Source organism: Anastrepha obliqua, chromosome 3 (assembly GCF_027943255.1).
Source record: "Anastrepha obliqua isolate idAnaObli1 chromosome 3, idAnaObli1_1.0, whole genome shotgun sequence".
In the NCBI taxonomy this organism is placed as follows: domain Eukaryota; kingdom Metazoa; phylum Arthropoda; class Insecta; order Diptera; family Tephritidae; genus Anastrepha; species Anastrepha obliqua.
This window is the reverse complement of record NC_072894.1, coordinates 20,289,507-20,301,845: the sequence shown is the minus strand read 5'-3', so window position 1 is coordinate 20,301,845 and position 12,339 is coordinate 20,289,507. Positions and strand designations below refer to the sequence as shown.

General features: G+C 39.1%; 1 protein-coding gene across 1 annotated transcript in view; it reads right to left on the bottom strand.

The window, feature by feature from the left end:
- Nucleotides 1–12,339, bottom strand: part of LOC129242513 (regulating synaptic membrane exocytosis protein 2) — a 250,808-nt gene that overhangs the window by 80,606 nt on the left and 157,863 nt on the right. The window contains exon 8 of the mRNA XM_054879192.1: nt 3,303–3,427. Coding sequence (XP_054735167.1) covers nt 3,303–3,427 — 125 coding nt within the window. The remainder of the gene's footprint in view (nt 1–3,302; nt 3,428–12,339) is intronic.

Genomic DNA, 12,339 nt, shown 5'->3' with positions numbered 1-12,339 from the left:
TGTTACTCATATGGCGTTCAGCTTGCCTAATGTTTGCCTTGCGGTATGAGGTTTTGCGTTGTCGTGGTGAAACAAAGTTTTGCGTCTATTCATTATTATTATTATTATTAGAAGGCCATTACGCACTGCGACCAGAGCTGATCTATTGTGAAAGGCCTATTTTGTAAACCTAGAGTTTTAGGCTTTTTTGAAATTTTAGCACAGTTTTGGGTTTGTTGTTCCAAAGATTGCATGGAGATACTACGATACCACCAAGGTGGTGAAGCCTTTGTCTGCCCAACGCAGGACATTCACAAAGCACATGTTCTGAGCTTTCTATGTCCATTTCGCAAACGCGGTAGACATTGGTCTCGGATAGACCAATATTGTTTAGATGGTACCTCAGGCTGCAGTGACCTGTAAGGTATCCGGTTAAAAGACGCAGATCTACTCTGTTTAGTGAGAGAAGTTTGTCAGATATTCCTTTGTTGGGACTTAGGAATAGTTTGGCTTGACGCTGACCGGCACAGTTTAGCCAGTGTGCGGCAAGTTTTCTTTCCTCCCATTTCCTAAGGAATTTGGCCTTTTGTCAGTTCACAGAACGGCTCAGGACCAGTGAGTTGCATATTTGCTCCTTGTTTTGCAAGGTCGTCAGCCATTTCATTTCCCTCATGTCCTTCATGTCCCGGAATCCAACATATTGTTACTGTGTTGAGGTTTCCTAACGTGTTTAGGAGGTTTAGGCAATCGTTTACCAGTTTAGAGGTGATAGTTGTTGATAGAAGGGCTTTTAGAGCCGCTTGGCTATCTGAAAGTATGTAGATGTGAGTACCTCTCATTTTCCTTCTAAGGCATTCTCTCACACATATTTCAATGGCATGTGTTTCTGCCTGGAATATTGTTGGGTAGGATCCCATCGGAATCGATTTTTTGAATTTGGGCGCATTGAGTCCTGCCCCTGTTCTACCATTTTCTAATTTGGACCCATCAGTAAACCATAGCTGGGAGCCAGGTTTGAAAGTGATAGAGTTAGTTCTCCAGTCTGTTCGTTCATTGATTATAACTTGGAAGTTCCTGAAGAGGATTGGTTTGGGTGATAGTATATCATCCCTATGAAGAATGGGACTATGTAGGAAGTCTTCTAAGATCTTTAAATGTCCTTTCATATCCCCACTTTTAAGTTCAGATATACCTTTTAGTCTTAAGGCACTCGAGCGAGCTTCCCTTTCAATTAGAATTGGAAGCGGTGGTATGTTCAGGAGCACACCCAATGCATCCGTGGGACATGTTTTCATAGCCCCTGTAATACCAACACATACCAGGCGATGCAGTTTGCTTAATTCGTTTGCCGCCTTTCTTTGTTTGACCTTGGGCCACCATGCTAAGGATGCATAAGTGACTATGGGTTTTACAACTGTGGTGAATGTCCAGAAGGTCATTCTAGGGCTTAGCCCCCATGTCTTACCAAAAAGCCGTGTACAGGCCAAGAATGCCCTTGTGGCTTTTGAAGTAACTCTCTCAATTCATCTATTCATAGTGAAGACGGTCGATTTTTGTTAAGTACCTCATTCAGGTTTGATAGCTGATGGGAATAATAATCAGCAGTTATCCTCTGGTTTGGTTCCAGAAGTTCATATTAAACAATACCGGCCATATCCCACCAATCGACAGGAGAATCTTCTTGGGGTGAAGGCCATCTCTAGGGGTCGGTTGTGGAGTTTCCTGTTTATCGAACCATTGGCGCTTGCTAACAGGATTATTGTAAAGGACCCATTTTTCATCACCAGTAGCAATGCGGTTCAAAAAACTTTCATTTTCAAGCCGTTGCAGCAGTTGAGAACACACATTCACTCTCTGTTGAAAGTTGGCGACGGAAAGTCTATGCGGAACCCATTTTCCCAGCTTTGAAACCTTTCCCAACTGAACCTGGTGCCTGTGAACTGTTCCATGCGATGAATTTAACCTCTGAGCTTTCATTTTTACCACTTTTATAAAAAAAAATACAAAATATGTCTCTTATACGCTTTCGAAGATTGCATTTTATTTTTTAACAACACTTGCTTCTATCCGCGATTAAAATCACTTGTTGAAAAAAAAATCACTATTAAAGAAAATATAAATAGTTCCGTTATATTCCGCGAATAATTTTGTATGCAAAAATCGTACAAAAATGAAATTATGGGTAAAATACGCACGAACTTATGGACTAACCTGATAATAATAATAAACACTAACAACAAAAAAATAGTTAAATTAAATTAAATTAAATTATTGTTGCGCTATCATTTTGTCGTGGGCTGTATATTCTGTATTTTGAAACAAACAAAAAAATTGCATTAGCTCTTACAGCATTAGAATGTAAATAATGATTCAATGTGTAATAGGAGCACCCTACGAGTATTACTAGGATCACCCTATTACTAAGATCCCCTTAATATTGCAACTTTTATACCATTTTACTCATTTCATAAAAAATGTAATTTCTTCGAAATTTTTTTGAATTGAGTTGCACCAAGTGCATATTAACATCAAATTTCTGCTCATAAGTAGTCAGCCACAAGTGGCACATAAATATCAATCACGCTTTATTGTTATGCGCAAAGGATGTAAGGCGATGAGCTGTGCCGTATTCAATGACACCAACGTTTAAGAACTAAGCAAGCACAAGTATTAAAAATATGGCCATAAAAAATTAATGACCACTAAAAATCCACTGCCGCAGAGGACATTCTTCAAAAGTCCTTACTCAGGCGGTTGGAAAGTAAAAAAAAAAAATAATAAAAAATAAGTAAAAAACTTTGAAAGTTTCATGGAATAAAAGTGGCTGTCCTTTGCGAAGATCTCCATATGCTAAAATTTCTACAGGAGACATAAGGATTACTGAATGCAATTTATAAGAGAAAAAATTATAAAAAATGAAATGACAAACGAAAAACGGTTATTTAGTACTGCGCTTACTTTAAAAGCGCATGAAAGGATAATATAATATAAAAGGTGAAAATTAAAATGAATATAAAAAGTAAATGATCGAAAACCTTGCTGCAAAATTTAATTAACGGCTTTTGTTCACGCTTACAAGTTGCATAAAGCATAAAGCATTGATGGCGTGCCAAAGTGTTATGGATATGCCCGTAAATAGGTATATACTCGTGAATCATAAATAACGGGAGATGCAAACCTTGACACGCCTGTACTAAAGCGAGCAAAATATTGAAGCATACCTGCAGGTTTGGTATGAAAATAGAATTACTCGCTGCCTTTGGCCTTCACTTTATCATCTACATCGCTCAAGCGTTGATGACACAAAAAGTTAAATGAATTACCTTATCGCCTTGCTGTAGTCCATTCTTTTCCGCCGGCCCACCTGGCACTGTCCATACGATGTAAGCGAAGAGACGGCCATCTGCACCAGTTTTGCCGCCAACGACGCGCATACCAAAGCCACGTGCTATAAAATAGAGAGAGTGAGAGAAATATTACAAATTTTAATATGAATACATTAAAGGAGTTTAAAACTTTTTTGGTAATTTTAAAATTGAAGTCTAATTTACGATAAGTTTGCTTGGTTTGCTTGGTAGTGCATACATTTTAAACCCTTGTAGAGAGAATTTTCTGTAATTGACACCCAGACTCTAATACCTGTAGTTTATAGAATCGCTGAACTCAAATATGCAAGTGCAACGTTAAAAATGGCGAATTCAACATTGACGACGGAAATCAATCAAGTGAAACGAAAGCTGTTCTAAAGAAGTTTCAAATGTCACTGAACAGAGATCTGAGAAGTAAATAAATTGCAAAACCTTCAATGTACTCGATATCTGCCATTGATCCGCAATCAGGTGGTATGGTAATTGGGACATCATAAGCTTCATTCAAAGTAATGCATTGAGCGCCAAAGGCAACACTGTATAAAAAGTGAGAGTAGAGCGCATTGCTTGGGTATTAAGCAACAGCCAGTACTTTCAACCAAAGGTCTAGCTTTACGCTAGTTCTGAGTTTGGTTTTCCTATGAGCCCCAGCTACAATTTTACTTGAATATAAATTGAGAATAGGATCCCTAAAAGACCAACATTACATTGCAAACATGCAAAAAAAGCGATAGGAATCGAATGGGGATTAACACCTCGTACTACTTATTGGATTTACACTTCGATAGCTCGGTCAATAGCCATCAGGTAAGTTATATGGAACTGCTGAGCGATGTCCAAAGAACTGTGTTTATATGTATCTCAGGCGCTTCAAGGACTACACCTAATAAAGCTCTCGAGGTGCTAGTCTGCTCTACATCTGGGAGTAAAACACGTGATCGCCGCTTCGGCTCTTAGACTCAAGAGTATCGCGCTAGGGAAGACCAGGCGGTTCGGTCAAGCTTCTATGCTACCTACAAGGTGTATCTTTAATCAAGAAATCGACTACTCTTTCACTAAACTCACCTTCCACAGGCTCGCATTACGAGCATTACGTCAAGAAGAGAGTGACAAATTCAACGGCCACGAAGAAGAGGGAAAATAAATGTTTACGCGGTTGGACCCAAGCTACAAAATAAGGTAGACTATAGAGTTTTTTCTAAAGAGTTAAGACTAGAATATTCTCTCCAACTTTCGGACTAATGTAGCGTAAACCAAGTAGAACTTTTAGCCAAAAAGACACAAAAGGGTAACATTTTTTAGCTTAATAGGCACGCCGTAACAAAAACTACATAAATATGTTATCTTCTTGAATAGCCAGGCGGCCATCAAATCAATGGAGGCAGTTATACTAAGATCAAAAGTTGCTCAGCAATGCTGGGCAGCTCTAAATGACGACGGTGTTAATCTTTAAGGTCAGCCTTATGTGAGTTCCTGGACATAGAGATATTGAAGAAAATTGCAAGGCCGATGAATGAGCTAGGGGTACTCGTCTTCCACTGCTAGAAAACAGAGTCAATATTGGAATTCCTATGGCAGCCTGCAAATTAAGGATAAAAAATAATATTCCCCAAGAGGTCAATAGGTCATGGAAAGAAGGCTTATTAGACCGCAAATATGTAAGAAAAGGTCAGGAGAGCTGCTCAAGCTCTCAAAAGAGAACATCTCTAAGATAGTGGCTTGTGTCAACGGCCTTTGGCTGTTACATTTTCACTAAAATACAGCAAAAGTTGTAGAGACGAGCAAGAGGAAGAAACCGTAGAACACTTCCTCTGTAATTGTTCAGCCTTAGCTAGGAGCAGAGCAAAGTTGTTACGAAAATACTTCTTTGACTATCTTAAGGAACTATCCGATGTTGGGGAAAAAATCTATCCTACGCTTCATAGGAGCATCTAAATGGTTCCATGATGAACAAACGGTCTAATGTTATTCGACTATCGCTTATAGCTGCAGCCAGTTATCAAAAAATGGCGAGAGCAACGTTGTACACGAGATAATTTGGCCTGAGCCGCAGAGTTACAGCTCATATTACTATTTGTACAAAGTCTAATTTTTCTTGTCGGGACAAAGTGGCAAGTACAGCACTTAGACAACATTAAGTCCATTCTACTGCATTCGGGTTCCCTGTTTAATTTTCTTTAGATCTTGTGGTACGAAGGAGCCAAGGTGGTCGCTTCTTAACAGATCAGTGCCAAAGCCTGATTCGAGCAAAGGTTGAGCAGATACTCAAAAAGGGGTACGTCGTCTCATCCTCCTCTCCACGTGCTGGGCAGAGTGCACTGTGCACTGAAAATAGCCCATCATCAGTCCAACCAGCTGCCTATAGTCCCTTCTGCTTAATGGCAGGAGGATCTGCGACAGTCGGTCGGACATGACAGGTAACATCGGTTCCAGCCACTCTCAGCCTACCAAGCTCGCTTGTGGGTTAAAGTAACCTGTTTGCTAATCGTGGCTTTTTTGGCTGCAAAAGGGAATGGCAGAACGGGCTCTGAGGCCAACTTCTTTGGCTCTTAGCTAAAGAGCCAGAAATCTCGTTACCTGCGAAACACACATGTCCCGGGACCCATATTAGCATCAGGATATTAAGCTTACCGACATAGTTCACCCCGGATTTATAGGACTCAACTACCTTTGAAGTGGTTGGAGGGCTATTTAAGGTCATGAGCGCAGCTTTGCTGTCACTACAGACACATACAAATCTGCCTCTCCATCTGTTTTCTGCAACAAAGTTCATCGCTTCTTGAATAGTATACACCTCCGCTTGAACCACAGATGCTTGCATTCCAAGAACAAAGTGTAGTTTCATCCCGCTGGATTCTACGTAGACACCAGAGCCGGAGTTTGACCACTGCTGAGACTCTGGCACCGCCACACTGTATCTCTTTTCAGGTACGCCTCCTGATGGCATGGGGCATGAAGAGGATTATTGGATTGAGGTCCATGCCTTTTCTGTTGTCCAGTGCTGGACAGGGGCCCGCAGATGGCCTCTCCTTGGATGAAAACATCAAGTGACGTTAGACTAACCAGAACATCTAATGACGGGCAAAATCTCCGGTGCAACAGATGGCCAAAGTCTAATTCCAGCCTAAATGCACAAGTAGTTTATACATTGACGTTTACTTTGATCCAACTTTTTGCTCACCCCAGCACAAGCTCGTATGTCAATTACAATCGTGATTAACTAACAGCTTAAGCCAATCGTCATATCTTCTTGGGCTTGAAATCAATTGCCACACTACTATGCTTCATGGCAAAAAATGCAAAGCTTACATCATCAAGTGAGTGCCGAGTTCGAGATGCGCGCAACCAATTGCAGTTTGTTTATTGGTGATTTTTGTATTTCGTTTGTTTGTGTTTTAGTTCTGAGCTTTTTGCTTTGACATTTACTGTTCGAGTTTTCCCGTCTTGTCCATTAAATAACCATTATCCTTTCGTTTTGGGTCGCTTCGCTTCTCATTACTCGCTTCGCCGTCGTCAATGCTTATCGATTGCATTCACATACTTCTAGACATTTATTGGACTTTAACTCGTATTTTATAAGTTGTTATTCCCTTTTTCTCTATTCTTTCTATTTAGTCCTTTCTTCCTTTTTTTCGCTCTCTCCCTTACGGATAGTCTGTTTATTGAGAAATCTCTTTCACTTTTCCTTTTTTGTGCCAATAAAAGCGATGATGGTAATTTGTTCTCAAAGCAAAAATTTTGTGAAAGCTAAGTGATGTATGTATGTACAAGTTATTTAATTGGGAATTCGGAAATGTGCATTGAACTAGAGGAACATTTTTTGTGCTTTTTGCATATTTTGAGTAAATATTTAGGTACTACCATAGATTATGTGCTTGAATTTGTTTGACCTTAAATTTTTCCAATATGTTTTGCACGAGGAAAATTATTTATTCAACTTTAGCTAGGAATTAATTGAGCTCTTACGTAGGCACTGGAAATAATAGAATAAAGTGGAAGCTTCATATGTATTTGCTTGGATATACTGACAAAGCGAAGAATATCTTGCATGAATTCTCATGATGCGATAGACATAAAAGCAATTAAGTCAGGTAACAAAGCCAGTAAAAAGGCAACGGGCTACGATCTATTAAATACTAAAATCCCAAAAGATTTATATGATGAAGCAATTACATATGTACTTAGGTACGACAAATATTCAACAGCATTGTAGAAAGGTAGGTGAAATGGTTTAAGTACCTGTCAGACACTCCCCAACTAGCACTAAAGCGCCGCTTTGATACCATTGTGGGACTTCCAACGGACAGATATCTATAGCCAGCCAGAGCTGTTGATATAATGAAGAAGGTTGATGAAATTTAGGTTGCCATGCTGTCAAAGAAAGCAGTACTCAGTGACCTTAATCATCTAGCCGCCAAACCCGCCCATTTATAGACAAAGTGGTAAAAAGTCTTCCTCTCTGAAAGGACACCACAACTTTTGCAATGGGAATTAAATGGTAAACCTAGCTTTTTTGCCTGTATGTCGATCGTCCAATGACCGGTAAATACTGCTAAGAGTTTGGAAATTCGGTGACGTGTCGGCACCACAACTTTCAGAGTTCCACGCCTATTGTACTGAGGCCAAAGGGTTTTCAAAATAGTACACGAAGAAAGGGAGCTTCATTTTTCTGTGCTTTTCTAAGAAATAAGTTGTGCAGTTTCGCTTTAACAACAGCCAAGATATTGCCGAAGACCGGGTAGGAGACCTCTGAAACCAATTCAGTCGAGCATTTCCTTACAAGTTCATCAGGAATTTCATTTCCCTTTATCTTCCTATGTCCTGGAACACAGAACAGATAAATGTTACCTGCACACCCAAGAGATTTGAGGAGAACTATTGGATTGCAGGATCGCGAAGACCTCTGCCTGAAAAGCACGCTGCAGTATTTGGCAGTTTTAAGGATATATATATATATTGGTTGTTTTAGAGAAAACCCCTGCTCCGACTCCTGATTCAATTTTGTAGCCGCCAGTGAAGACAGAGGTACCAGCATCGGTACATATCTTCCCCTCATTCCAATCCTGCCTACTTGGAAAGAATTCCCTGGCATGACTCTCAAACTCCAGTTTGCGAATAAAGATATCTGTTCGAAATTCGGAGAAATACGGTGTTAACTGCCTTGCCATGGTCATGCCCTTGAAAGACCAAGCTCCTTTAACTTGATTGTATGTACTTTGAGCAGCGATGGAATTAATGTAAAAGTCGATGGGAAGTAAGTGCAAAACGACATTCGGGGCAGCACTGCGACAAGTTACACATGTTCCGATGATACTAGTGCAAAAAGTCCCCAGTTAAGTGATATTATAGCCTTTCCGAAGAGTTGTCCACAAAGCCAGGCATCCATAAGTTTTAAATTGGCAGAACCCCACGTTGTGTATTCAAAGAACGAGTTGTGGCTTGAATCCCCATATTTTGCCGATTATTGATTTTCAGGAGTAGAAAGCTATACTGGCCTTCTTTACCCGATATTTAATGGTTTTTAGAGCTAAGTATCTCTTCAAGATATCTAACTTCCGATGAAAGCGGGAGAACGTTGTTATTTAAAGCATAATAACGCACCGTTGGGCACCCAGGTCTGGCCAGTCTGCAACATTTGGTATTTGCAAGGAAGATGATGGACTCAAAAAAAGTGTTGCAAGACGAACTTTTTTTACAACTTTATCGAACACTTGGTTCTTGCAAACATCGGAAATATGATTAATGTAGACATTATTTCTTAATTTACTACTTGTTTGGTTATGGAATCATTTTTCAGCAAACCAATTACTATACCTAGGAACCAATCAATCGTAGTCGATACACTCACAGCCAAGAGATATTGTCGTTTTTGTCTACGAGGAGGCGAAAAGCTTCGCCTAAAAATTCGTTTCTATTTATTGCATGGAAGAATTTAGTATGTCAACAGCACTCAAAAATATCGTATATATGTTTTTCTTGCCTTCCATTGATTGCATAAAAAATAGCATTTCATATTTCCCATATATTTCTTTCTAATCAACTTTTATTTCTTCAACCATCTTCGAAAGGAGTCAAAATAAAAATATAACAAAAAAACATTGTTTTTACAAACCAAAATATAATATTTTCAGCGATTATTTTTGGTTCTGTAGGTGGCCCTATACAAATGCAAGTAAATACACACGGGTTCAGCCAAATCCGAGGTGCACAACCGAAGCTGTAATTTTTTAAATCCTTTTTATGAGCTTTTTTTAAATATTATATCATAAATCGATAGAAAGTAAGGAAGCGCAATTTGTTAGCTTTAATGGAAATGCGTTAAACTCACATCCAACGACGTAAAAGGTCTGACCAGATCTGGGTGTCCAACGGAGGGTTATTATAATCATCATCTTCCGGATAGCAAAGTGCATTTTTTCAACATTTTTCCAAACAATACAGAATGGTGAATCCGTGATCGGTCCGAATCACTAGGTATGTAAGCATTGGGTTGGGGAATAAGTTCAAAGCGTTTTTATATTTTCTTTAATTTACAACGATTTGTTTGCTGTTTGGCAAAGGGTAGACATCCATTCGATAGAGCTCTTTCCGCTTTACAAAATATGATAAGTGTATTTTTGAGTTATTTGGTTTTTTATTAGTGTTCAGTAGGCCGGGTCGATTTGTGGGGAGGCAAAAAAATCGCCCATTGCTCTGTGAAAATCATATTCTTGGGATCAAAATAAGAAACTTTGCCGAAGGAACCATACCTTTAAAACGAATTCTGATGCCCCCCAATTTGAGTCGAACTTTTTAGTTTCTTTTCTATAACTCACTTAAATTAATTTTTTCATTTACATATGTTCTGACTCAAAAATTTCTTAAGAGAAAAAATAGATATTATTATAAATAAATAAAAATAAACAAAAAACATAGCCATTTAGCTGATTTTTTCATGTAAAGGCCAAAAATGGTGATATTTTGAAATGGGGGACATCAGAATTCGTTTTAGAGGTATGGTTCCTTCGGCAAAGTTTCTTCTTTTGATCCCTAGAATACGATTTTCACAGAGCAATGAGCGATTCTTAAATCGACCCGCCCTAGTGTTCAGACTTAGAAATGGAATACCCAGGAGGCAAAAATCAACATTCTCGACATTTGCTCTTCTTTGCTTTTCCTCGAGGTCAAAAAGCTGCCGAAGCAGGACACTTGCGATGAGTATGGAGAAGGTGTCATAGGCGAGTCTACAGAACGGAAATGGTTTGCAAATTTAAAAAATGGTGACTTTGATGTCGATGACACGTCTCGCCACGGAGGACTTTCTGAATTTGATTATTCGATTGAACGAGAACGATCGCCAAACCAGTCGCGAAAATGAATAAAAATGAGCTGGGATCATTAAACGATTCTCTATTAATTTCATTCAATGGGATTTACCAAAACATTATGAGCCCGGGTGCCTCACGAGCTCAAGGAAAAAAAACCAAGAAACTCGCCTTCGAATTACTTCTCAGCATCTCACCCGCCATCGAGCACACGCGATTATAAACAGCGCTTTTTGTACCGAATCGTCACGGGATATGAAAAATGGTGTGTTTACATTAATATGAAGGAAAGAAAGGAGTCGGTAGCTCTAGGAGATACGCAAAACCCGAGAGTCGAGCCGGATCTTCAATCAAAAAAGATCATGATATGTGCTTGGTAGGACTGAGAGAGCATGGTGCATTGGAAGACGCTCGCAAAGAATGCCACGGTGAACAAAGAGCTTTACATTGCCCAGCTACACCGCATGAATGAGGCTATTCGACTGAAAAGAGCCGATTCTTCACGACAAGGCTAGGCTCCATGTTGCACAAGTCGTCAAAGTCACACTCCATGAGCTCGAATGGGAGCATCCGCTCTATTCTACCTGGCACCGACCGATTACCACCTTTTTCGCTACCTCTCAAACCATATGAAGGCCGTTACTTTCAATGAAAAAGAGGTCCTTAAAATATGGTTCAACAACTTCTTTGACACTACACCAGGTGGTTTTTGGTGGAACGGGAAGGTTGTAAACAGTAACGGCAAATATAAAGGGTGGTTAAGCTTTAAGGGCCGGTGTTGATTTTGAATAAAATACAATTTTTTTAAGAAATTATTGTCATTTCTTTTTATTATGGTAATATTGGTATAACTCAATTACGTATGAAACAAAATATTGGCCAAATGCCGCCGCGGCCTCGGCGGCACACCCTCATCCGATGGTCCAAATTTTCGATGACGCTGAGGCATAATTGAGGTTCTATGCCGTTAATGTGCCGAATTATCTCATCCTTTAACTCTTGAATTATTGCTGGCGTATCGACGTACACTTTTTCTTTCAAATAACCCCAAATAAAGAAGTCCAACGGTTCACATTCAACATCGGCCTTTGAAATTTAACCACCCTTTATAATTGATTAAGTTTTTGATATAATTATTGTTTTTTTGTTTAAATAAAAGTCTTCAGAAAAAACACTACGATCTTATTCCCCGACCCAATTCATAAATTTTTATTTTTTTTCACTCTATCCGGACTGCAAAAGTAAACCATAATCGCACTATCGATATTTTAATGTAAATGTAGCTTTCTGATGCTTTGGCTGAGCACTAAGAAATTTGCAATTGACTGCAGGACACTTATCTGCATTTTAAATAAAGTGTTGCACTTTTAAAATTTCGGAAAATACCATATTTTCCATTTTCTAGTTTCTGAAATGTGTTTAGAACTCAATACGGCTTTTATTAGAATTCTGCCAAGAAGCTTGAATGGACTTCTAGTTGCAAACTTCACTCCCTAAAAGTAAGCAGTAAAAAATGAATCCAATCTCTAGCAGAGATTTACACTAATCTTCAACATATATTTGCGCAAATATTTAGTTGCTCAAAATTTAATTAATGAATTTAAAACTATTAATTTCACGGCGCTGTAATTTGTATTTGCGCAAAACGGAGCACATACCGGTGCTCCTCAAGGCGCAATGTTGCAACT